Here is a 26,048-nt window from a genome sequence, read left to right as displayed (position 1 = left end):
AGTATACAAGGGTGGGCAAAAGTGGGTTTACAGTTGTTAGTATGGACAAAGGCATGCAGGTTATGGTTACTACAGAATTATTAACTTTATTAACTCAAAAAGAATGTCACAACGGCACATTCACTTGGGTACAATCTCATAAACGCTCAAATGGCCGGCCTCATGTACTGTGGACCCACTTTTGCCCACCCTCTGTATATCTTTATACTGTGGCTTGAGAAAGTCTTCAACCCCCTTTATTTTCTGCAGACCTTATTGCCTTGTAGACTGTGGAAGTTCAGGCCGACTACAGACACATGGAGGTCCAAACACACACGTCTATCTTGTCTTTCCTTTACACGGTGCACCAATCAGCTAGAGATGCTCACAGTCCCTTCTATTCTTCTTCATTCCTCTATTCTTCTGGTAATGCTCTGGATAGGCTGGCACCCCAGTCCTCCCAGCGTGGATGCGTCCCGGCCATCCGCCACAAGATTTAACTTTAATGGGATAAATGTGACATTTCTGTCCATCAGTCTATACTCAGTAATCCCTAATGACAAAGAGAAAATTGGTTTTCAGAAAGGTTTGCAAATTTATTAAAAAACAAAAATGAAACTTTTGTCGTAGCTGATAGATTTTTGCCCACAAATATTTATGACAACTTGGCGCCCACAAGTGTGATTCAAATTGTTTGATTTTTAAAACATTATTCTAATTGACTTCTTACTGTTTCAGTTTTTTGTCATTCTCCTTGAATTTTAAATGGGCTTCGCCATCTTGTGTCTGCACGATTGCATGTTAAGAGATGGCGGAGCAGAGAAAAACCTCCGAACTTGAAGACCTCTCACCGTGAGGTTTGTAGCACCTGAGAAACCAAAAACGTCAAAACGTTTTCTTGGCTTTGAAAATCTCATTTTGTTTGGACGTTTGATTATCGCTGGCATTTTGTTTTTGTTGAAAGATCTTACAACGCTTTGTCTTTAAAAGTTGTTGAAGTCGTCTCCGAGGTGTTTCAAATAAAATTCTGACCAAACGGATGTCACGTCCAGTCCGGTGTGAGCGCTTCTTGTGTTTGCATTATCACCCATCCATCCATCCATCCTCTTCTGCTTATCCGAAGTCGGGTCGCGGGGGCAGCAGCTTGAGCAGAGATACCCAGACTTCCCTCTCCCTGGCCACTTCTTCTAGCTCTTCTGGGAGAATCCCAGTTATCACCTTCCATTCTTTATTAAGAGGGTTTCAGCAGCCATAACATGGTGCACTTTACCCAATAATAATAAAAAGGAAAAAAGATGTTTATAGTCATGGATCCACAATCTTCTGTTGATTTGTCAATTTACTGTATTGTCAATACACTCGGCCTTAGATCGATTGTATTATTTTATCATCATGACGTTCCTCATCATGACTTTCACTTTGCAATCTCTAAACCAGCAGCGTGCACTTTAGACGTTCAGGTACCATTTCTGAACTGCACCTCAATTTCTGCTCCCATTCACTTGTAAAAGATGGCATTGCCCACCCTACTAATTCAAGAAACTAAGCTGCACTACTCAGGTGGCCATAGTTCGATTTCACTGGTTGTCAAATGACTTTATGTCCAGTTTTACTAAGATGAGTGAGCTGTGGACCTTCTTCAGTGACACAAGGGGTTTCATGTTGTGGAAGCAAGTGGCCGACTTTTTGTGTCTTGTTTACAGGAAGAGGCTTCCAAAAGTGTGTCCTGCCCTTCCGTGCATATGCTACTCCTACGACCAGCGCAGAGAATCCAGGAATATGCAGGATTAGTACAGGTATGCTATCACCGGTCTCTCAATGGGCTACTTGGAAAAGGGTTTGGTGGTTCTTTTTCTTTCGGCTGCTGCCATTAGGGGTCACCAGAGCAGATCATCTTCTTCCATATCTTCCTGTCCTTGCCATCTTGCTCTGTTACCCCCATCACCTGCATGTTCTCTCTCACCACATCCATAAACCTTCTCGTAGGCTTTCCTCTTTTTTGGCAGCTCTATCCTTAGCACCCTTTTCCCAATATACCCAGCACCTCTCGTCTGCACATGTCCAAACCAACACAATCTCACCTCTCTGACTTTGTCTCCCAACTAGAGCTGACCGTCTAATGTCCTCATTTCTAATCCTGTCCATCCTCGTCACATCCAATGCAAATCTTAGCATCTTTAACTTTGCCATCTCCAGCTCTGTCTCCTGTGCCACCGTCTCCAGCCCATATAACATAGCTGGTCTCATTACCATCCTGTAGACCTTCCCTGTCACTCTTGCTGATACCCGTCTGTCACTAATCACTCCTGACACTCTTCTCCACTCTCTTCTTCACCTCTCTTCCACAATCCCTGTTACTCTGAATTGTTGATCCCAAGTATTTAAACTCATCCACCTTTGCCACCTCCACTCCCTGCTGAACTGGGTGGGTTTGAAGATGATGTTTACGACGGTCTGCTTTAATGATAAAGTAAACTACGAGGTTAACGTGAACATTTCGAGATTTAAACCGAAATTTGCATGTTATTCACGAAATACACCTTTTCACCGGGTCTCTGACTTTTTTTTCTCTGTGGCTCAAATACGTCGCCGTACATTCTGATGTTGTTGTGAAGGTGCAAAAACAAAGACGCCACAGAAGATGGTACGTGAGACTTTTCAAAAGTATCGCGTCATTACGGCTGGGAATATGCGACGCCTGAATATAAAAGCACCACCAATGCATTTGTATGTCGCCATTCTGATTCACCACATCGAACCCTTCATCAAACATCGCAGCGCGCACACTGATCCCAAAGCGGCTTTCTGTCACACATAGAGACTAAAAACCGAGACTCTGACGTCACATCACACTGGCGCCCCCCCCAACTTTTTGCTGGTACTGCAAGTCGCACACCTGTCACATTAATTTCAGAGGACGCGTGGCACAGCCGTTATGCGTAGAAGTATAAACCGGCACTTAGACTGCAATTGTCCCTACTGTGCTACCCTTTCTCCAAGTGACCCAATAACATCAGGCTGTGTGTTTTTCTCCCAAATGCAGGATCTTTTCAAACAGACTGAGCCCGATCACCCGGACTTCTACTTGCTGCCAGTCTGCAGCCAGCAGCTCAGTGCCTTCGTAAATCAGAGCAGTGACCTGCTGCAGCACGCCGAGGACGCGAGGATACGAAGTAAGCGACATGCCAGGAGGTAAGGATCCCACAAGAAAATAGTCATACAGTTTGGCACAGCTTGAATAAGAACATGTACGTTAGTTTAGAAAGACTAGGGCGGGGTGGGCAATGTCGATCCTGAAGAGCCACAGTGGCTACAGGTTTTCATTCCAACCCAATTGCTTAATTAGAAACCAATCATTGACAATCTCAGACCTGATTTAATTTTATGGCTTGTTAGTCTGTGCAATGTAAAGTCTTACAGAGCATCCAGAAAGAATTCACAGCGCTTCATCACGTTTTCCACATTTTGTTATGTTACAGCCTTATTCCAAAATGGATTCAATTCATTTTTTTCCTCAGAATTCTACACACAACACCCCATAATGACAATGTAAAAAAAGTTTACTTGAGGTTTTTGCAAATTTATTAAAAATAAAAAAACTGAGAAATCCCATGTCCATAAGTATTCACAACCTTTGCTCAATACTTTGTCGATGCCCCTTTGGCAGCAATTCCAGCCTCAAGTCTTTTTGAATATGATGCCACAAGCTTGGCACACCTATCCTTGGCCAGTTTGGCCCATTCCTCTTTGCAGCACCTCTCAAGCTCCATCAGGTTGGATGGGAAGCGTCGGTGCACAGCCATTTTAAGATCTCTCCAGAGATGTTCAATGAGATTCAAGTCTGGGCTCTGGCTGGGCCACTCAAGGACATTCACAGAGTTGTCCTGAAGCCACTCCTTTGATATCTTGGCTGTGTGCTTAGGGTCGTTGTCCTACTGAAAGATGAACCGTCACCCCAATCTGAGGTCAAGAGTGCTCTGGAGCAGGTTTTCATCCAGGATGTCTCTGTACATTGCTGCAGTCATCTTTCCCTTTATCCTGACTAGTCTCCCAGTTCCCCACAGCATGATGCTGCCACCACCATGCTTCACTGTAGGGATGGTATTGGCCTGGTGATGAGCGGTGCCTGGTTTCCTCCAAACGTGACGCCTGGCATTCACACCAAAGAGTTCAATCTTTGTCTCATCAGACCAGAGAATTTTCTTTCTCATGGTCTGAGAGTCCTTCAGGTGCCTTTTGGCAAACTCCAGGCGGGCTGCCATGTGCCTTTTACTAAGGAGTGGCTTCCGTCTGGCCACTCTACCATACAGGCCTGCTTGGTGGATTGCTGCAGAGATGGTTGTCCTTCTGGAAGGTTCTCCTCTCTGCACAGAGGACCTCTGGAGCTCTGACAGAGTGACCATCGGGTTCTTGGTCACCTCCCTGACTAAGGCCCTTCTCCCCCGATCGCTCAGTTTAGATGGCCGGCCAGCTCTAGGAAGAGTCCTGGTGGTTTCGAACTTCTTCCACTTATGGATGACGGAGGTCACTGTGCTCATTGGGACCTTCAAAGCAGCAGAAATTTTTCTGTAACCTTCCCCAGATTTGCGCCTCGAGACAATCCTGTCTCAGAGGTCTACAGACAATTCCTTTGACTTCATGCTTGGTTTGTGCTCTGACATGAACTGTCAACTGTGGGACCTTCTATAGACAGGTGTGTGCCTTTCCAAATCAGGTCCAGTCAACTGAATTTACCACAGGTGGACTCCAATGAAGCTGCAGAAACATCTCAAGGATGATCAGGGGTAACAGGATGAACCTGAGCTCAATTTGGAGCTTCATGGCAAAGGCTGTGAATACTTATGTACATGTGCTTTCTCAATTTTTTAATTTTTAATAAATTTGCAAAAATCTCAAGTAAACTTTTTTCACGTTGTCATTATGGGGTGTTGTGTGTAGAATTCTGAGGAAAAAAATGAATTTAATCCATTTTGGAATAAGGCTGTAACATAACAAAATGTGGAAAAAGTGATGCACTGTGAATACTTTCCAGATGCACTGTATATTGTAGGATATCATCCAAATGAGTTGAAGCCTAAAAAGGATAATTTTCAGTCTGTCACATTTTCTATTAAATGTTTTATTAAATCAAACAATGTATGATGAACAAACACAGATGTTAATGGAAACAAGCTAGATGGAGAACTGCTGGCTGCTTTGTCTTTTACATCTTATTTTTAAAAAGGAGCCATTAAAACAACGAATGCAGCTGCTTAAGATTGAAATAAGCAATTAAGAGTGGGGCACCTTAACAAGCGAGACCACTAAAATGAAGCATCAAAATGTCACTTAAACAATAAGAGCTTCATCAGCAATAACTGACTTCTCATTAAGAAACTGGGTTGGAACAAAAACCTGCAGCCACTGTGGCTCTCCAGGACCGACATTGCCCACCCCTGGACTAGGGCAACACATACCCCCCATACCCGGAGGACGGTGTCTAAATCCTGGCCTGCTTGGTCCATAGTGGACTTGCCATGTGCTCCCTGAGCCTTTGTGGCTCTGCATATCTTGATGGTGAAATCGTAATCATCAGACTCCAGGACAAAGCTGTCACATTACGCTCCAGCGCCCCAATTCCCTTTAAATCAGACAGTAAATGGATGGCTATAACCATCGTGATTTTTTTATTTTTTTATTTTAAAGGCAAAACTTAACTGATGGCTCCAGTTGGACAGCAAAGTTAAGAGAACACCCCAAGGTCTCCAAAGCTAACAATCTGGACTCCGAGTGCAGAAAACCCGCCAAAGTGGAATCTTTAACCCAAAGCGCCGCACACAACCCAGAGCATGAGCTCCGGACACAGTCCCTGCCAATGCAGGCAGTCCCAGAGAAGGACCCCGAGTCAACTTCCATAGGGCACCACCTTGGTAAGGTCATCGGCAATCCTGCCAGTGAGCCCCTGGTGTTGCCTTATCTGGACAGCTACCTGGTAGAAGAGGATGAGCTGGATCCCGAAGGCCTTTTTGAAGAGGGAGACTCCTTGCAGAACCTCTCACTCTTTGATAACTGCTCCAGCGTCTCCTCCAGTTCCAGCCCGGGGGTCTCCCTTGGCCACAGCGAGAAATTTACAAGGCACTCGGAGATGTTTGCCTTCTATCCCGAGACTGGCCAGCTGCACACCTCCCCACCACTGCAAGTGACTCAGAGGAAGAGCAAGTCGCTCAACGGTCTGCAGCTAGACAGCCTCATTACTACCGACAGCAGCCGCAAGTTGGCGCTCTTTGTCAATCCTCACAGCAGCAGTGATGGCATTATAAAAAGCAAAGTGGTGAGGCATCCTCCCAAACCGGCCCAAACCCCAAAATCTCCAAGGACTTTCATGGCTGCACACAAAATCAGAGGGGCAGTCCGAACGATGATGGCTGAAGAGAAGAGGACAGAAATTGAGAAGGTAATGGGGAGGAAGCACTTGCACTGAGGCTGCATGGCACAGTTTTGCATGGCTTGAATTTACAGTGTTAAGGTTGCCATTATGTCACATTTTTTGTTAATTTTTTAGTTTCCCTTTATTTTGAAAGAAACTTTGTGTATTTTCATGCATTAACAACCTTCATAAAAGCAACGCACAACCACTTACTCACGCGCCAGCCTCCAGCCACGTTTTTGGGAGGGCACCTTGCCTCTGCTTAGCTAGCGATATCTTGTTGTTTTGTAACGGCCGACTCACTCTCCCTAACCAGCAGCTACACCACCAAGACCCGTGGCCTGGCAAGCTGAGGAACGTTATACTCGACAAGCCGTACTTCTTCCAAATAAACTTCCCCAATCGATGATCAAAAATAAGTTAAAAAACAATGGAGTATAGATTAATAAAACAAGAAATGAACAAACTCCAAACAATTTATCTCACACTCCAACCAGCTCCGACATAACACTCAACCCCAAAAGTGACCAGCGGAACACAGTGACGAACCCTCCTTTGACCCCACACTGAACATGAAATCAATGAAACGCACAGAAAACCCAAAACCACGTAAAAGTCCAGAAGATTAAACGGAAAATGACTAATGTGTGTGAACCTGGTTCAGCTGGAAAAGTGTCCTACGGCAATTATACGGATGAAGATGATGGCTCGCTCCTCTCCCCAAACAACAAGAAACAGTCTCACCGTGCTTATTCTCAGTACATCGGCGTAGTCCACAACCCCGGGGCTTTGCCGTGCAAAGGTGAAGTTGTCAGGCGTTTGAAAGTGGCAAGCAGAAAAAAGGTGTAAGTGATCTGCCTCGCTGCTTTCTCCTGGCTCTGCAATGAATTGGCGGTCTAGTAGAACGGGATTTCTTGTTTTTTGACCTCCTGTTTAAATAGCGAATGTCCCGGATGCAGGTGATGAGATTGACAGGACAGATTATCATGAGGGACCCCGGTTCCACAGTGTTATCCTTCCCCCTTTGTTTCCAGGGGAGCATATTTACATAGACACACAGACCGTGTAAACAGGACAACGCTACGAAAGACTGGACTCGGCCCCAAATACATTTATGACGACGTTAATCATGTAGCACCCCTAGTTTATTGATTTTTCAAGTCTGCCCTGTTTCACTACTACATGGTTGGAGCTGCGGGGGACAGCTAAATATTTACTTAATTACATTGCCATCTTTTGTAAGTTGTTTTGGATAAAAGTGTCTGCTAAGTGAATAAATGTAAAATGTTTACACTGAAAACCCGCACCAGTGAGATTTAACGTGTCTGTCTACAAGTACAGGCTTTGGGGGGAATGAAAAAGATAATTCTCATCGTCTGAGGAAAAACTGGTGTGAGAAATAACTCCGGGCTGCCCCTTGCTTGTGCGTCAATGCCGAATTTGTGTTTTAGCAGGAGTTTCCATCTGTGACCAAGAATGAGAAGGTGAAGGCGAGTCTAAGCAGCCCAGAGAAGAGCCACGCCAAGCTCACCAGCAGCAAATCGGAGCCAAAAGGATTCAAGAGCTCCTTCCGCAAACTCTTCAAAATGAAGTAAGGCTCACCTGACTTTCCCAATGTCTCCCTAACGTTCTCAAGTCACTTTATCTAACTCAGGGTCATCCTGGCAGCACTGGACATGATGCCAGTCCACTCACACACAGACGTACACTCACAAAACAGGAAGGCCGTGTGTAACTGATTAGTGTTGATTGGTGAAATTCGTCAAAATGTTACTTTGCAGTGAATTACCTGGGTTCCCCAGTGACCTTGTTCACCGAATTTATATCTCACAATTTGTTGTGCAATCAGTTAAGATAAAAAAAATTTTCCCAGCACCCCATGATGCTTCGCAAAGCCGGCATAACATCGCAGAACTCTAGCAGACACGTTGGATGGGGACGTCGCTTCCCAGTGTGTGCTACCTGCCTGATTTGTGTTGCGCATGCAGACTCTACCTCAGAGTTTACGATGCTGATTCACCCATGTGTGAATAATTTACGGCATATACACGCATGTGTAATGTCACTACTCGATCGGTAGTCCAGCTGGATTTGCACCCCATGTATGTAACACTGATCCCTTGCATGACAATGCTCTGTGGATATTAGTCAGTTGTAGTGATTGGAGCTCAGGAGCCGCAGAGAGAGAAAATGGACACATTTTCAGGGGATTATAATGGCACAGTGGTCTTTTAAATATTCTGAAGGGTAGGGAAGCATTTGCCAGTTATGCTAATCACTGCATCTCACTAAGATAAAATTATACTGCAAGTCCTTTATCTCGGTCTGTGTCTCCTGAGCTCCTATCACTACAATTAACTAATACTCAGAGCCTATAATGAAAGGGGTCAGCACTATATGGAAGGGGTGGGGGCGGCCGGTGTATTTCCCAGTCACTACCCAATCTGTGCTGGATAGCAAGGAGCATAACATGAGGACACAGCATACAACGAGTCTATGCAGAACACTGAAGCATTTTCATAATATCTTGGTTATATGGTCATGCAGGGTACAAATCCAGCTGGAGTACTGATAGATAGATAGATAGATAGATAGATAGATAGATAGATAGATAGATAGATAGATAGATAGATAGATAGATAGATAGATAGATAGATAGATAGATAGATAGATAGATAGATAGATAGATAGATAGATAGATAGATAGATAGATAGATAGATAGATAGATAGATAGATAGATAGATAGATAGATAGATAGATAGATAGATAGATACTTTATTAATCCCAAGGGGAAATTCCCATACTCCAGTAGCAGCATACTGATAAAAAAACAATATTAAAGAGTGATAACAATGCAGGTATAACAGATAATAACTTTATATAATGTTAACGTTTACCCCCCCGGTGGAATTAAAGAGTTGCATAGTGTGGGGCAGGAACAATCTCCTGTCTGTCAGTGCAGCAGGACGGTGACAGCAGTCTGTCGCTGAAGCTGCTCTTCTGTCTGGAGATGATCCTGTTCAGTGGATGCCGTCTGGTAGAACATCTGCAGCATCTTATTGCAGATGTTGAAGGACGCCAGTCTTCTAAAGAAGTATAGTCGGCTCTGTCCTCTCTTGCACAGAGCATCAGTATTGGCAGTCCAGTCCAGTTTATCATCCAGCTGCACTCCCAGGTATGGAGGTTTATGCCGTACATTTTTGACGTATGTGCAAAACAGATCGGGCAGTGCCTACAGTGTGAGGTGGAATACACTTACAATATGCATGCATGAAAAGCTTGGCACATTGGACAGGTAGTGCAGATCGGGTAGTGACATCTTCATCCATCATGGCTGCCAAAGCTCCGTGATGCTATGCTAGCCCTGCAAAGCATCATGGGACATTGGGGAACAAAAAAAATTCGGCTATGCCAGCTGAATGGTGAATTTTCCAAAAAAATTCGTCGGACAAGATCACTGTAAAAAATGGTTAGGTGAATTTTGATGCTCAACACTAGTGACCAGTACTAAGGTAATCACATAAACAGTGGCAATAAAGATGCTAAAAATGATGACTATCAAATTTAAAACATAGAAAAAGCTTAAGAATTAAATTCTAAACATGCAAAAAGCCAACATGTAATACTGCGTGTACAGCACACTGCACTAAGATACAATGCAAGTCATAGAAATGAAGGCATACCCTTGGGTTTTGACCGACCAACACTCCTTTGCTCTTCTTTTTGGCTTCTTCCTTCTTTCTCCTTCCCCTCCACATTTTCTTGAACTCTCCTCCTTTTCAAATAGAAAGTCTGTTTTCCCTCCTGGCAACACTGGTGGAGAAAGCAGTGGGACACAGAGGTCTGGTGCCACAGTGACCACACACTACACCGCACAGGAAGAACGAAACATACACTCAGCTATCTCTGTGGTGCCACTACAAAGTGACATCTTTACAAATGCGAATATTCATTGGCTTTACTTGGGAGCTTCACTCATGAATCAAATGACTGCATATGTTTTGTTTATAATTGTAACTGAATGTCTTTTAATAGTTTTGTGATAATTAGAATTCTGTCTGAACATTCTGGCACTTCCTGACTCACCAGTTTGAGGAGACCCCCACAATATGATATGCTGTCCGACTCGTCTTGATGTCTAGTTATGCAAGACGTCAAACTTTCTGGGGTTCTACCCAATTTTTGTCCCTCTAGACCCGAAAAAACCCTTGTTTTTAGTCAATTTGTGGACCATATTTTCTGCAGGAAATGACACCCTTAGGATAAAGAGTAAACAAATCAGTGTCTTGATGTTCAGGTGCCACATCATGCAACCCCAGGGGTTCACCTCCTAATGGCATACAAGGGGTCAAAGTTACTCCTTTTCTCAAAAGTTCAGTAATACAGACACATGGAGTGTCATTTTATGCTAACTCAGGGTTGCTGATCAGGAATATGATCATATGTTATATATTTGATTCTTTAGCGATGGTCCTAGCTCTCTAACAGCCACTCCCAGAAGGTTAAAAATGACAAATGTCAAACCTAATCATGTCGGGTATCGTCTTTGACTATTTCCAGGTCAGCTATTACAAGTATGATGGCATTTTTGATTTTGGATCCTTTACTAGCCCCCTACAGACAGACTCCTAACAGAGGGTAACAAATAACAGACTTCTATTACATTGGAGAATATTTCAATTTTAAATATTTAAACTGAAGCACACATTTTAATATTTCAAATACCTAAAACAAAAATTCATTTATTTATGAACTTCTCTCTCACGAAGTTATTACTTTTCTTGTGAACACCCTGAATTAGGCAGCTTACACTAATTCAGACTTTTTTTTGAAACTGTCATTGTTTTGTTGCTCTAACTGGATGAGACTAAGAGGTATATTTAAAAATTCAGTCATAAAGACGAGTCCCACCACAGTTTGTTCTTTTCATGGCAGGTCTTCTAATGAAAATCATTTGTTGTTGCAGGTCAAGCGGAGGCAACGTTAAGGAGAAATCGTATGACAGAATAACTGAAGGTGCCATGACTGCAACCGATGAACCATCAACACCAATGTGTCTGTTTGCTCAGCGCAGAAAAGCAGACAAGTGGACTCCTGTTTAAAAACCCGGCACGTCTCCCGTTGGCACACCATGGTAGGTCGTCTTAGCAGAGACGACTTTGGATGTGCTCTCTGACATTGTCTCTTGAAGGAGCTTTGCATTTTTTTTGCTGTCAGATCATTTAGGTTACCTTTTCCAATAATATTCATGAAATTCTACACCAAAAGGCACCAAGCAAACCTTCTGCACTGCCTATCACAACTGACAACAGTTTAATCTAATCAGCCTCAAAGCGTTGGAGGCCCACAGCACCAGAGGCCCAGATAGCCTGGCAGGATCAGCTACCACCGTATTAGGGTTTACGGTTATAATGGCAGGTAAACTTGGGTTAAGGCCTTCCTCAAGTTCTCCACTCAATTCACTTTACTCCGTCGTATTGGAGTCTGTGGCTGCCACGCAGGCCAAAATCAAACCTAAATTCAGATATGAAGTACACTTACTAATCCGTTTCTGAAAATCCCTTTATTGGGTGAATTTTCATCACACAAACATATATTTTGCTAAAATATTTTTAGGTAATCTTTTGCCCCAAATAATAACTTACTTCTTGCTGAAATAACACTAACATCCATGACAACTAACAGAACTAATGATATTGCGTCATCAAAAGAAAGTCTAATAAGAGATTTAAATTCCGTCGCTGTTGATTTACCCGTAACCACTTCAAGATTCCATTTTAAGGAACGACCTTTTGATCTTTCTTAAACTTTTTTTGGAGCTCTGATGCTCAAAAGTAACGTGACGTGATAAGCGAGCAATACCGAACGTGAACCATAACACCCGAGTGCAGTGTCCCTGGTGAACAGGTCGGTGAATAACTGTCGTTGTAACTTCTTTAAGAGGGGGTCGGTGAATAACTGTCGCTCTAACTTCTTAAACATGACATTTTTCAAAGTACCACTAGATGAAGATTTCAAATCTCAGTTGAGGTCTCCAGGTAAATTGTTGGCTGCTTTGGACCATGATGGAGAGCACATCCAGAGATTTTTATATAAATGACAGTGTCAGAGAAATACTGAAACACTATAACATGTGAGTTAAGGCAGCTTGGTGGTTGTTTTCATCATAACAACATAAATACTGAGTACATACAGTCGATGCTCGTTTTCCACGGGGGTCAAATTCCTGAAAAATCCTGTAGAAATGGAAACCATGGAGATTGAAGCATTGATCCTATCGGAAAATTGAGGTTAGGTTTTAGCAGAACCGATTTACTACACACGTTTTCTGCCCCGCTACCATAAACGTGTAATTTCAGGTACTGAAAATCAACTAAGCGCATCACAACACATTTGCAATAGCAGCACTGGGCAAAACCTTTTCAGTAGCAATATCCTTCATTACCATAGTTGAAATTTAATAACATTTATGTGAAATTCCGTGTAAAACACTGAGAGCACATAGAATATTATCAGAACGTGGGGACCTGTTGACACAACAGAAGCCGCAAGAATGAGATTGCAGCTTTCTTTGGTGGAGCTCGTGTTGCTGCTGTGCGAGAAGCTTCTCAGAGTTTTTTTTGTACAGCATGTGGCTGTGAGTAGGCCCGAGTAGGCCATGGGTGTCACAAAATGGGTTACACTTTTATAGAAGCGGATAAGCAAACCCGCGGTAATGGAAACTGCAGATAGCAAGGATATACTGTACAATATTTGTTCACTCTGTGCTTACAGGGTGACGCATGATTTGAGACTTTATTTTTGATGGTTAACTTACCTTACGCAGCAGGAGAAGTGTTCTGCACAGGCACCTGACAAACTTGTATTGGGTATCCGTGGTGCCACCATGAGCAGCTGGCAGTACAAGAGTTAACAGTAGAAAATCTTCAAAATATACAAGTTGAAATGAACTCTCTGAAGGTAAATTTGAAACAGTAAACCAAATCTGAATAGAGGTTTTCTAATTTGTCAGTGCTCCTCGATAGATTTTACTAAATTCAAAACGTTGTACAGTGCACTGCATTCGAGATCTTTAACCAAAATTGAACTTTCCCAACAAATTTCCTTGTAGAAAAAGTGTGGCAAATTTAAACAAAGCTGTTCCACCGAGAGCCGAGTTGCTTCATGCAGATAGACAGGTAGAGAGACAGACAGACAGATGTGGCATCAGCAGTAGGTGCTCTTTGCATTAGATGTGAGTACACTTGAAAATAAACAAACAGCAAGGACACAAACACATCAGTTCGAGTAAACTTGCTTCTGTACAAGTCACTTTTTTAATGTTTGTTCTCTTGTTACATTTTTGCGCACAAGTGGCCCGTGTACAGCTAATCCCCAGCACAAATGAATTAAAGGCACGTCGTGGCAGCAAATGGATCAGGCATGCAACTGGCACCGGTTCCAGCACTCTGAGGCGAATTTCAGGGATTCCAACTTCCGTACCACCCACCCCCAAATAGTGTAAAACATGACTTGAGTTCAAGACAAAGGAGAAATGAACATTCAATTGCACTTTAAGGTGGTGAAGCAGCACTCTCGATGGACGGTGTCATCAGCGAGAAATCACTCAATGATCCCCCAACACTCCCCTTTCCATTTCATGCCCTCAGATGGAACGGCTGGCTCTGAATCCCTCTGTGGCAGCGACCCCAGCTGAGCTAAAGGAGAAATCCTTTGGTGTGGCGGCAGAGAGGGTTACTTTGTAATCTAAAGGTCCCGCCTGAGTTCAAGTCAAACTTCTGCTGTCATCTCAGTGGAGACGAGTGAATTCCTGAGCAGAAACAATTGACGTCATGACCCAGAATCACACAGAGCAGGAGGCGGCTAGTGTAACAGAGTGGGCACAGCAGTGAGAAACCCCATAGGCCGTTGAGTCTACGGAGTTCTTCTTTAGCTCACCGACTCTAACGCCCCCAAGATCCCAGCCTGCCTTTCTGTATGAGGATGTGAAAACGGAGGGGGACAGGGCACCAATTTCTCGCTCTTCACAGTTAAGACACGACAAATGAGGTTTCCCAATATACAGAAATATGATTCAGCCTTAATGGTCGTGCTCCACAAGCACCAGGTCTGCGCGCAATGCCACAGATTTTAACAGATAGCAGCCATGAAGATGCATGTAAAAAGCTGACTTGTGAACGGTCCAGTCCAACAGTATGCTTCGGTACCTTCTCTGCCCAATTTAGTGCATCATCATCAAGCAATTATCACGGCAAGTGGGATTTTCAAAATGAGGTGCGATTACGGCCACATACTCAAACTGTGCTGCTAAGTATGAGATGTTCTGTGGACGATTAAGTGTCTGGCGTGAGCAGCGCTACATACAGCCGAGTTACCGTTTGGATGTTCTAAGAATTTTCGTTTTCTTCTGGTGCAAGGAGACAAGCAACTTCCTGCATCCTAGATTAAGAACTCATTGATAACGAGTACAAGACATCTTCTGCATAAAAGAAATAAAACTGATGCAACACCTTAACCCTTGCACACGGCTTACTGTAGCTTCTGCTCGCACGGCAGCATTTCCTAATAAACGGTGGATGGGGCTTTGCAGCACACCCGGTAACAAGGATAATGGCGGATCAGTTGAAGCGGTTTTGAAATTGACTTTCTAACAACAAAACACTTCATTTAAAGCCGTTATCACATTAGATGACTCTCCCAGTGATTTTCGAACGTAGCCTTCATTTTACATAATCTCGCTTTGGTGTCAGTTGGCGGCATGCGCCCAGTACCTCTAGTGTAGTCTAACACACTCAGCGACTTGCCCTGAAAAAATCCAACAGGTTTTAGTCGTGGGGCGGCCCTGTGTGCACGAGAGCGGACATCCAGCGAGTACAACACGTACAGTGCAGGGGCGAAGAACAAGAAACGTAGGTGTTTTGGACCTCACAAGCGAAAGAGAAGCTCGTCTGTCTAATGTCTCGTGCAAACAACAGAATTGAGGGAGCTGAACTTGTCGTACCGGTTAACCGTTCGTACGGCGCTGGCTCTGTCAGGCAATATTCTAGAAAAAAGGAGTGCGCGCGAGTGTGCTGGAAGGTCGGCACACACTTTTCAGCAATTTAAACTTACACAGTCCGCCAACAAGAGCGGCAACTGCAGTCGCCAAGTCCAATATACCCTACGACTGGAAGTCACAAAATGACACGTTCGCTTACGGGAACTTCAGGGGACGGAATTAAACATTCTGGTTACGACGTGTTGTTATAAATGATTTGAACATTTTTTTTTCATGTTGCAGTAAGGAGATCTGGCGATGCTAAACTGGCCCTAGAGTTTGCCCTGTGATGGGCTGGCATCCTGTCCGGAGTTTGATCCTGTCTTAGGATAGGCAGCGCAACCCCCCCACCCCAACCAACCAAAACCCTGGTCTGGATTACGCAGATTAGAAAAAATGTCATGACAACAAAAACACAATTGAAAGCAGAAATTCTTCTAACATTTCTCTAGAAAAGTAAAAAATGATAAAGTTCCCTGATGTGCCATCGAGAATGTTATCCAATTTCAGCCAATCACAAGGGAGATAATCAAACACAATGTCGTTTCTCGTTGTTAGTGAGGTCTGCACACATCGCGCTTCACTTGTCACAAGGCTTCTGACCACCGGTGCAGATTGACATGTATGGAAATAACAGAAAATGCGAAACAAGCAAACAAACAAAAAACAAACAAACATTTTACAAATAACGACTCTCACCGCATGTATACATCTTTTCAGTAAGTGAATTTATTTTGCTATTGTCAAACAGAAAAAAAAAAATGACCAAAAAAAAAAAAAGCGACATAACGTTGAACTTGTCTGACAACTGACAAAAGGGGGCAACTGCCGTGAGAACAGGAAAAAGAGAACGAAAGAAAAAAACGAAACGTCAAAGTGCTTAAAAACTGCAGTAACGAGTGACCGACGAAGACGCTCAGTGAATGACACGCTGAGGACAATGCTGGAGATCTCCATCCAGCATGCGTTTCCAGTTAGTGTTATGATGAGACAGGACTCAGGCTTTTATTATTAGTAATCCGGCTGTAAAAATCGGAGAAAAGCTCAGAAAGTCGACTAAATGAGGACAGGAAGATGCGACTCATGGAGACGGGAGAAGCGGAAAGAAAAAAAAAAAAGGTAAGCGTGAAGATAAAAGTTAATTAAGCCACCAAAGAAACAAAAAGGAAAAGTGTGACGTGACAGAAATTTTGAACAAACTCTCCTGACATCGTACATCTGGCTGCTTTGCAATCTCGGTAGTAAGACCGGGAACTTCCCTTGTTGTAAGGCATTCGTCGACAGACTTCTTGGCGAAAAACAAACAAAAAAAAAAAAAATTCCCCTTTGCGTCGTGTTCATTGTACCTCTTTGGTGTGGAAGGCACCCGAGCGAGCGAGCGAGCGAGCCTTCACCTGACTACTGGCACAGATTGCTAAGTTAATTTTGGATTTACAAAACAAACGTCCAAAGACCATGAAGACACGGGTCCCAAAGTCCCTTTTTTTTTTTTTTTTTCTGATGAAGATGTTTTAAAGCAAAAGCCGGGAATTTGTGATCGGACAGCAGGGTGTACATTCCTGTTTTGCTTACGTTTTTTATTTTTTTTTCTTCTTCTTGCACATTTTCTGTGAGTCATTAATTAGGTCACTAAGGACTAATTTATCTATATATATATATATATATTTATATATATATTTACTGTATATATATACACACATATATATGTATATATACACACACGCACATACACGCACGCGCTCACACACTCACACACACAAACACGCACCTCTCTCTTTCGTCTGCTTGTTTTTCTGGTGTGGTAGTTACCCAAATTTCAACGCACGTCCTTCCTCTGCAGTCTTTCAGAACAATTCACTCCATGCCGTCGGTTCACTGCTTTAGAAAAACCACCTTCTGGTTGAAGGGCATCTCACAAGCCTCCAAGTCTTTAGTGTTCACAATGCTTTGGGTGGTGACGCTCTCCAGCGAGCCATCCCGAGCAGCAGGTGGCGGCACGTGGTCCCTTTTGTACGTTTTAGGGGGCAGCTTAGGGATCACTTGGGATGTACTCTGTCTGGGAGGCACAGGGGGTCCAGCGGTGCCGGGGGCGTCCAAGTCCTGTGAAATTAAAGGCGTTGCGGGCAGGTGCCTGCGTGAACCCACCGGTGAAGGGGTCTGAGGAGGCAATGGGGTGAAAGGCAAAGGACTATTGGGAAAGAAGGTCTGGCTTGATTCAGTTCTCCTTCCTGGGGGCGGAGGCTGCAAATGTAAAGGGGAGAAGACATCTGGTGTTCTGACGGGCTCCCGTGGGGGCAACGTGGGGGGGCTGTCCGGAGGATCCGACACAGATGTCCGTTCAGGAAGAGGATACCGAGGAGAGTACACCTTTGTCGGCTGTCGTGGCGGAATGGCTGGTGGGCTGTCCAAGTGCTTTAAGAACAAAAGAGAGAAGCGAGTGTGAGAAGCTGCACAGACACACGCAACATGGCCATCAAAACGCTTTGTTTTAGGCATTTTTAGATTTGACCGACATGAAAAAATGATCTTCTCCAATTAGACACTGAAATGGATGTGGGCAGGCGACTGACTTCACTGTACAAAAGTTCACTGCAGTGGGCAGCCCATTTATGTGCCCAAATGTCGGCTCCATCTCTGCCTATGGGACGGATGAAAGCTTCAGTCTTTGCCTAATCACTTAACGGTTAAAAGGGTACAGGCAGTGGCATTGTGAGGGGGGACTTCAGAAGCTTAAACCCCTGATCTCTTTAACTATAATGAATATAGTTACATACAGACACAATAGTGAACTCAAAACCCCAAGAGGGACACCCTCTGCTCTCTAAAAGGGTATCGAAACACCAAGAGGAGGATCAAGGCACCCATCAAGGGGCCAAGGCCCTAATACCAGCAAATCCAAGAAATGCCTGTGGGTATAGACAGGGGTGGGCAAAGTCATTCCTGGAGGGCCGCGGGTTTTTGTTCCAAACCAGTTGTTTAATTAGAAAACAATCCTTGTCAATAATTACATTTCATGGCTTGTTTGAGCTTTAACTCTGCTATGTCAGGTCATTCTCATATCCTAGATTTTTTTTCCCATTCTAAGGATATCATCCAAATAAGTTGAAGTGTAAAACGGATGGGTAATTCTCTCTCTTCTCTTTCCTTCCAAGTATTTAATTAAACCAAATAGTGCACAATAAACACACACAGGTAACAAGCAAAATGGATAACTGCTGGTTTCTTTTGTCATTTGCATCTTATTGCTAATAAGGAGCAATTAAAAACCGAGAATGCAGCTGTTTAAGACTTAAATAAGCAATAAGGGTTCAAAATCTTAATGAGGGAGACAACTAAAATGAAACAGAAGATGTTTCTAGAGCAATAAGTGCTTCTTATTAAGCAATTGGGTTGGAACAAAAACCTGCAGCCACTGCGGCCCTCCAGGAATGACTTTGCCTGCCCCTGGTACAGCAACTAATGCCAGTTTAATTAGAGATGGGACCCCTGACAGAGAATTTTGTTGGAGTGAAAGGTTGCCACCACAGCACTGTCCCCAAAGGGCAAGGACAATTTGTTATAAAGCTGTGACAGGGCTAAGGTCAAGGATCACAGGGTAATGGCTGACAACACAGTTCCATAATGGCATATGGTCCACAAACAGCTACTGTAGCTCTCTGCAATATAATGATGTCGTACCTTGGAAGGGGAGGACTCTGCTGGGGCTGACTCTGGCCGTCTACGTGGAGGGACAGGGGGTGGCGCTGTGGCATCCTCTTTGCTCAAGTTGGACATGACCATAGATGAGACAGAAGATGACCCTGGAAGAAAGGAAAAAGGAACAAGGATCACTACAGGCCATTGACGTCAACTGGGCACTTGCCACACATCAAACGTCTTTGCCACAACTGAACCAAGCGCTCACTGCATTTCCGACAAGGGGACAATAACACAAAGTGTGCATGGAGTAAGGTGAACACCCAAGAGCAGTCGAGTCACGTCTTGGCCGATGCCTTGGGTAAATTCAAGAAATGGCCCATATCCACAAATACAGTACATGCCACCCCAGTGTACAAGTGCCATGCAGATGTTATGGAAAGACACTTTGGTGCTGGCACTGCTGATCACCAATAGACAGGAAGTGCCTGAGGTAAGACGATGTGGCAATAACTGAAAAGGCCGAAGGAATATGGCTGACGAGAAAACAGGATGTCACTATTGAGCTGAACTAAAAGAAAAAACACACAATTTTGACATTTTTCATTTGAAGAGGGTGTGCCTGGAGAGCCCCCCCCCCCGCAGACTTCTGTGGCTGACCTGAAACCATACAGAAAATAAGAACTCGCTGGGCAAAAGTGTTACCAGGGCTGAAGAGGCGTGCGCTGTTCTTGACGAAGGATAAAAATCGTGGCTTGGGTATGTTAAGATGTTCTTGGAAGGGCGCTGGACTGAATTGGCCGTTTCTGCGCTGTTCTTTATAAACTGTAAGGGAACAGAAAAAAGTGGCAAGTAGCCCCTCGTGCAGGGGAATTGAAACAAACAAAAATCAGCTTTGTTCAATTTTTTTGTATTATGAATAATATTCATACACTCACATCAGTACGTGATGTGACCTCCTCGACTCTTGAGAAGCATCTGGATGCGAATTGGCATGGAATCTGTCAATTTTGAACGGTCTTGGAGGATTTTGGGAGCTCTGTACTAAACCTGAATTAGGGACAGAGTCATCTTGTCCATGGCTGTGCAGTCCATTCCACAAAGTCGTTGCTTACAAAGAGACCACACACTTTCAGTTGGCTTCAGATCAGGAGAGTTTCCAGGCCCCTCCAGTGTGTTCATTTGATTCTCATCGAAACATTTCTGCACTTGCTTCAATGCAAGACGTGGTGCCAGTTCTTATTGAAAAATACTGCATCTGCAGAGAAGTTCAATGTATTCTGGTGAGGGCATCATGCTACCTCGACTAGAGGCAAGCAGCCATAACAGCTGAAGCAACCCGAAGAACGTCTCCTTTTGTGGGTACTTCACGTGATCCGGTGTTTTTCAACAAGATCTGGCTCCATGTCACACATCGAAACAAGTGAAGAAATATTTCGATGAGAATCAAATGAACATACTGTCCTGATTTGAAGCCAACTGAAAATTGGTGGTCTCTTTGTAAGCAACGACTTTGTAGAATGGACTGCATGACCATGGAGATGACGACTCAGGCCCTAATTCAAGTTTGGTACAGAGACCCCAAAGTCCTCCAAAATTGTTGAAAATTGGTGGATTCCATACCAAATCGCATCCAGACACTTCACGAGTCGAGGAGATCATATCACATACTGATGTGAGTATATGAATATTATTCATTGAACAAAACTGATTTTTGTTGTTTTCAGAGTTTGTTTCAATTCATATGCATGAGGGGGTACTGCTCTGCCGGCTCTTCCTCACTCTGTCCAAAGCTTCCAACTCCTCACTTTCGCTGCAGTCACCGACTTTTATGTTGTGCGTTTTTTGGCTTATAATTGTAATCGCTTCATGGTTTTTTGGGTATAAGATTACAATTTTGTAGTCTGGTTGCTATTTCAACTCATTATAGTTATGTTTATTTTTCTCGATGTCTTGTTTTTTTTATTTACACAATGCTCCAAGTAGTGTCACATGGCTGTATCTGCTGTGTTGCTGACATCGCAGGATGTGATGTCATAAATAAGGCGGCAGTCGCAACACTCACGTCATGAGTCTTAGCGGTAATTACTTTCGTATCAAGCAGGCCCTAAACACTGGGCTTTCAAACTCCATCGTGACCTTTGGTTTTGTTTGCTTCATCTCTTCACCTTGTGGGGTTTGACCTCTGTCTGTCCTCAACTACGATTTTTGGTTTACGCTTTTCATCTCCAGGTCTTCTGCTTTGCTCACAATAATCCCAGGAGGATTACAGGTGTGATCTTGTAAAGTGTTTAGTAACCAAACTGCACTTGGCACAGACAGGAGCAACGACATTTAGCCTAGAAGAGCAGTCCGGTGATGAAGTGTTCTGGGATTTTTATTGGAGGTAAACATCCGAGCAAACGATATTTGGGGTGCGTGGTGTTTGGGGAGGTTCTGTGAGGCTCATACTGTCTGCCGATAGCCTGATTTTGCACACGGCTCCACACAGTCTCGTCTGCCTCATTCACTGCCTTGATATTTCATGCCATCGGCTGGACTTCGCATCCCACTTGGCCTCAGAGGTGACACCATCTGCCTCTGTGGAACAATCCAATCCAGGATCCTTTAAGGAGACTCTCCAGTGGCCACAGAGAAGTGTAAGAGGGTCAGTGCTGTCTATCTGCGGCCCCCTCTTCCATGACCGGGTGTTAACTCCGATGAGTCTGCTACATGACATTTCTTTTCTCCAGCTTTTACCTTCTTTATAATCTGTATTTTAACGTCGACAGATGCTGTTTTTATTGATATAACTCACAGCACATGTAAAGTAATTAAGCAATTGTATAGAGCAGAATAGCTTTGTGTTTTGTAGGACACACGCTATCAACGACTATTCTGCGTTAAGGGGATGCACGACAACAGCACTTTACCGACTTGTATTTCAGGATACATCAACAGCGTTTTATGTGGAGTTCATCATAAAGGAGCTTCGTTCTCAGAGAATTCGTTAAGCAAGGTGTTACTGTATCATAGTAATTCTTCTGTGCTAGAACCAACATGTGGGGATTCACATCGAGATTATTTTTCAAAGCTGACATTTATTTACATTTATGAATCCCAAGTTTACACAGGCAAGTCACGTTGCTCAAGAATGTGCCGTAGTGCGGTACAGTGGGTAAGGTTTGATCTTGTTCCATTTTTTGGACAACAAATATTTAAGTCGGTGGAGTGATTATGATGGCACTTGTTGGTAGGGTGTGTGGGATGTCACAGTGTGTGGCCATGTGACTGAAGTGCAAGTAAATATCTACAGTTTATTTCAACACCTTTTCTACAACAAGAGAAACGCCAATTTCTGTTGCAATTTATTTCTCAGGGTTGTTGACCAAAGTTTGGCCCATCTATCAGCTCGTCTATTCCTTTTCATTTGGCTGCTGTTCATTTTGTCCTCCAGTATTTCAACCTTCGTTCTATCTGGTCTAATCTTTTTAGTTTTAGGCTAAAGAACCTCCTCCCTCACTCTTGGTTATGTGAAGCTTTCTCATCTGACCTTCTGGAAAGATCTAAATGGTGATGACAAAGTGCACGTGTAGTGGTGATGCTGCACGAAGAAGGTGGGGGCCGACAGTTCAGCTGACGTCACCAGGAAGTGTTCAGAACCGGACTCTACATGGCTGACTGAATGAGTTCTCCTATGGGCTTGTGCTGCAAGAAGATTCATCCTGAGCCAGAGCTTGTGGATTTGCGACTGACCCGCGGCACATTGCAAATCTTCAAATGGAGATGCTTTGCATTGCGAGTCCACGGCAATTCACTTAACAACGAGGATGGAATTTGCGCTGTGGACGGGTGGAGTGGAGTGGCGACTCTGAGCAGAAACGGTGGGGTCCGATAGTGCCTGAGTTCTGCTACCACCACCAGGAATCACCCCGCTCAAAGCGTTCACAGCAGGTCTGTGTGCGACGGACTAAAGGAGTTCTCCTATTGGCTGACGCTGCAAAAAGATCCATCCTGAGCCAGACCTGGGTTTGCGATATACCACCAGCAAATTGAAAATCTTTCAACGGAGATACTTTGCGCGTCTATGGCAATTCACTTGACAACGAGGATGGAATTTGCGCTGTGGATGGGTGGAGTGTAGTGGAGTGGCGACGCTGAGTAGAAATGGTGGGGTCTGATAGTGACAGAGGTTCAGTTGCTGCCACCAGGAATTACCCTGCTCAAAGTGTTCACAACTGTTCTCTGAGTGGCTGACTAAACGAGTTCTTCTAGTGGCTCATGCTGTAAGGAGACACATCCTGAGGCAGATCTTGTGGGTTCGTGACTGGCCAGTTCACCACATTGCACATCTTTAAAATGAGATGCTTTGTGTTGCGTGTCGAATTCACTTGATGACAAGGATGGGACTTGCACTGTGGACGGGTGGAGTGTAGTGGTGACACTGAACAGAAACGGTGGGGTCTGATAGTGACCGAGGTTCAGTTACTGCCAACAGGAAGCGCTCTGCTCACAGTGTTCAGACCGGGTCTGTATGCGACTGACTAAAGGGGTTCTCCTATTGGCTTTCGCTGTAAAGAGGCAGAAGTTGTGGGTTTGTGACTGGCCAGTTCACCATGTTATGTTGCAAATCTTTGAACGGAGATTTGTAGCGTTGTCAGTCCACAGCAATGCAGCATCAATCAACAAACAGACAAAAGAATCAAGATGTTCACCTGGGCCCAGAAAAGCAGCGACTGCCACATAATGGCCCCTTAAACACTGGTAAGGCAGAGTGAAAGATGGGATGCAGAAAGCGGTGTGTGCAAGAAATGTCGCCAACTCATCTGAGTAAGCTCAGTAACTTCATGAAGTTTTGCGCAGGCTTCACACAAGACTTGAAATGCTTCTGTCGCACACTTCTTGGGAAAAGTAACTGACATTTATGACCAAACTGAGCACAGATGTTGGTTTCCTAGGGTGAAGGTGCAGATGGTCCCTCCACCCAACAGACCAATGAGGCATGACACAAGGAGGACGAGGGGAGCTCCTAACCGACATGGGATGTCTCAACAATGACAGAAGGCTCCAGACGTGTCGCGCATGCATGACAGGGTTAGAAAGCGCAGTGCTTAAAGCAGGAGGAGGCGGAGATGGCTGTAGGGCACAGACAGGAATTTAAACCCGATACTAACGTGGCCCACGTGGCAGTGAGACAGGGATAAAGATGGCATCACTGCCTGTGAAAGGAAACAAGAGAACCCTCAGAGTGCTTCACAGCTCATCACAGTTATACGCTCAGTCAGTCATCATTTACTGATCGTCCCCGATGGCGCTGGCTGTGTAAGGTGACATCAGGAAAGGAACATCTGAAACATACTTACATTCATGCAAATAGTGTAAAACATTGCTCTAAAAGCCCGTTGCATCCCATAAACTCTCAGGTTACGTAACCCTAACAACTTAAGAAACCCTCCACAGAAAACTGAAACAAATTCTTCTTGGACAGCCCAAACCTGATCGGGATGAGGCACCTGCAAAGAATTCACAAATCTCGACGCTTCAACACAACCATTTTCTCTCGGACCCCTCATTTTTTTTTTTATTTTGTAATTTCACATAAATTGCCCACCTGCTCGAATACTAAACACAACATTTCTGACTGCTGTGGAGGGCCCATAAATGAAGAGCAGCTTACTTGACTGGAAGGGACTGGGTGGGCCGGAGTCGAAGACACAGGAAACGTCCGTGGAACTGGAGGCTCCGGAGGCAGGAGGCGGAGTCAGAGGCGTTCGCGGGGAGTTGGGGGCCGACGCGGTGCTTTCCGTTTCACTGTCGGGGATTCTGCTATAGCTGATCTTGCGAGGCTCATTTTGCAGTGGCGTTGGATGCCTCATAGTACCGGGTCTAATGTTGGAGGGTCGTACGCCAGGAGACTTGAGGGGGTAGTTGTATTTTTTAATCTGCATGAGGGAAAACAACAAGAAAAAATCATTACGTCTCCTAGGAGGCACTCGACACAACTTGCAGCGGCATCATCCAAGCACAATTAGTCACACTGGCAGCTCACGTTGTCCTCCAGGAGGAGGAGGACAACAGTTAAGGCAAAAGGGCTCCATCTGTTGGAAAACAAGTCACATGGATTGTGGATAAAAACATGAATATGGTGCAAACGTAAAGACTATTATTTAATAGACTGAGCAATTACATTTAGATGTGCTTAGCAGATGCTTTTATCCAAAGCGACTTACAAAAGAGGTCGTCATCGAGCTGTTTGAACAAATAAAGCAGGACAAGTTACAAAAGCTGATCACCACATGTGAAGATCTATAAAGCTGACATAACAAAAAAAAATAATCAAATGAACAATCTGACGGACATACACAGGACAGGAGGGCTTTCAAGGGCTTCTTATGTGGGCAGCTCGTTCCACCAGCTACGAGCTACACATGAACAGAGTCCAGACTGAAGATCTCACACCACATAGAGGTGGTGTGATCAGACGCCATTCAACGGCAGACCTGAGTGGGCGAAAAGGAGCAGAGGACCTTGCCAATGGCTCCATGTACTCAAACACTGAGCCACTGACTACTCTGTAGGCGACCATCAAGGATTTTAATTTAATGTGTGCTGCTACAGGAAGCCAAAGTAGTGACTTGAAGAAAGGAGTGACATGTGCTTGTCTTGGCTGGTCCAATACAACATGAGCCCTCTGCAGTGGCTTGACGGCACATGGTGGGTCATCCTGCAAGGAGTGAGCTATAGTAGTCTAGATATGTCAAGACCAAAGTCTGAACCAGAAGTTGTCCTGCACACACGATAAGATGAGGTCCAGTTTTTCAAATGTTATACGAAGTGAATCTGCATGAACAAGAGTGGGGTGAAATGTGGTCGGAGAAAGGCAGGCGCTCATCAATCACCACACAAGGTGTTAAGTGACAATGGACCAAGAGATGGTGGGTGGAACAGACTGGTGCCCCCTAGTGGTTACACAATGAATAAAGCAGTGCAAACATAGTGACCCTCCCAAA

The 26,048-nt window shown here is 44.3% G+C and overlaps 2 protein-coding genes across 4 annotated transcripts in view; one reads left to right on the top strand and one right to left on the bottom strand.

The window, feature by feature from the left end:
* The window catches only part of arhgef33 (Rho guanine nucleotide exchange factor (GEF) 33), a 40,385-nt gene extending 28,379 nt beyond the window's left edge, over nucleotides 1–12,006 (top strand). Inside the window, exons 10-14 of one of the 2 annotated variants that reach the window (XM_028820612.2) lie at nucleotides 1,683–1,775; nucleotides 3,023–3,171; nucleotides 5,665–6,412; nucleotides 7,837–7,976; nucleotides 11,353–12,006. In XM_028820612.2, coding sequence (XP_028676445.2) covers nucleotides 1,683–1,775; nucleotides 3,023–3,171; nucleotides 5,665–6,412; nucleotides 7,837–7,976; nucleotides 11,353–11,488 — 1,266 coding nt within the window. In that variant the 3' untranslated portion in view covers nucleotides 11,489–12,006. The remainder of the gene's footprint in view (nucleotides 1–1,682; nucleotides 1,776–3,022; nucleotides 3,172–5,664; nucleotides 6,413–7,836; nucleotides 7,977–11,352) is intronic. The other variant, XM_028820615.2, reaches the window with a different exon arrangement.
* A 1,662-nt stretch (nucleotides 12,007–13,668) lies between these two features.
* LOC114665943 (son of sevenless homolog 1-like) overlaps nucleotides 13,669–26,048 on the bottom strand; it is a 143,326-nt gene continuing 130,946 nt past the window's right edge. Inside the window, exons 20-23 of one of the 2 annotated variants that reach the window (XM_028820610.2) lie at nucleotides 24,716–24,980; nucleotides 24,213–24,257; nucleotides 19,102–19,223; nucleotides 13,669–17,835 (exon numbers count right to left, since the gene is read on the bottom strand). In XM_028820610.2, coding sequence (XP_028676443.1) covers nucleotides 17,296–17,835; nucleotides 19,102–19,223; nucleotides 24,213–24,257; nucleotides 24,716–24,980 — 972 coding nt within the window. In that variant the 3' untranslated portion in view covers nucleotides 13,669–17,295. The remainder of the gene's footprint in view (nucleotides 17,836–19,101; nucleotides 19,224–24,212; nucleotides 24,258–24,715; nucleotides 24,981–26,048) is intronic. The other variant, XM_028820611.2, reaches the window with a different exon arrangement.

Source organism: Erpetoichthys calabaricus, chromosome 15 (genome assembly GCF_900747795.2).
Source record: "Erpetoichthys calabaricus chromosome 15, fErpCal1.3, whole genome shotgun sequence".
NCBI classification, from domain to species: domain Eukaryota; kingdom Metazoa; phylum Chordata; class Cladistia; order Polypteriformes; family Polypteridae; genus Erpetoichthys; species Erpetoichthys calabaricus.
Note: the sequence above shows the minus strand (reverse complement) of the source record. Positions and strands in the feature narration are given on the sequence as shown.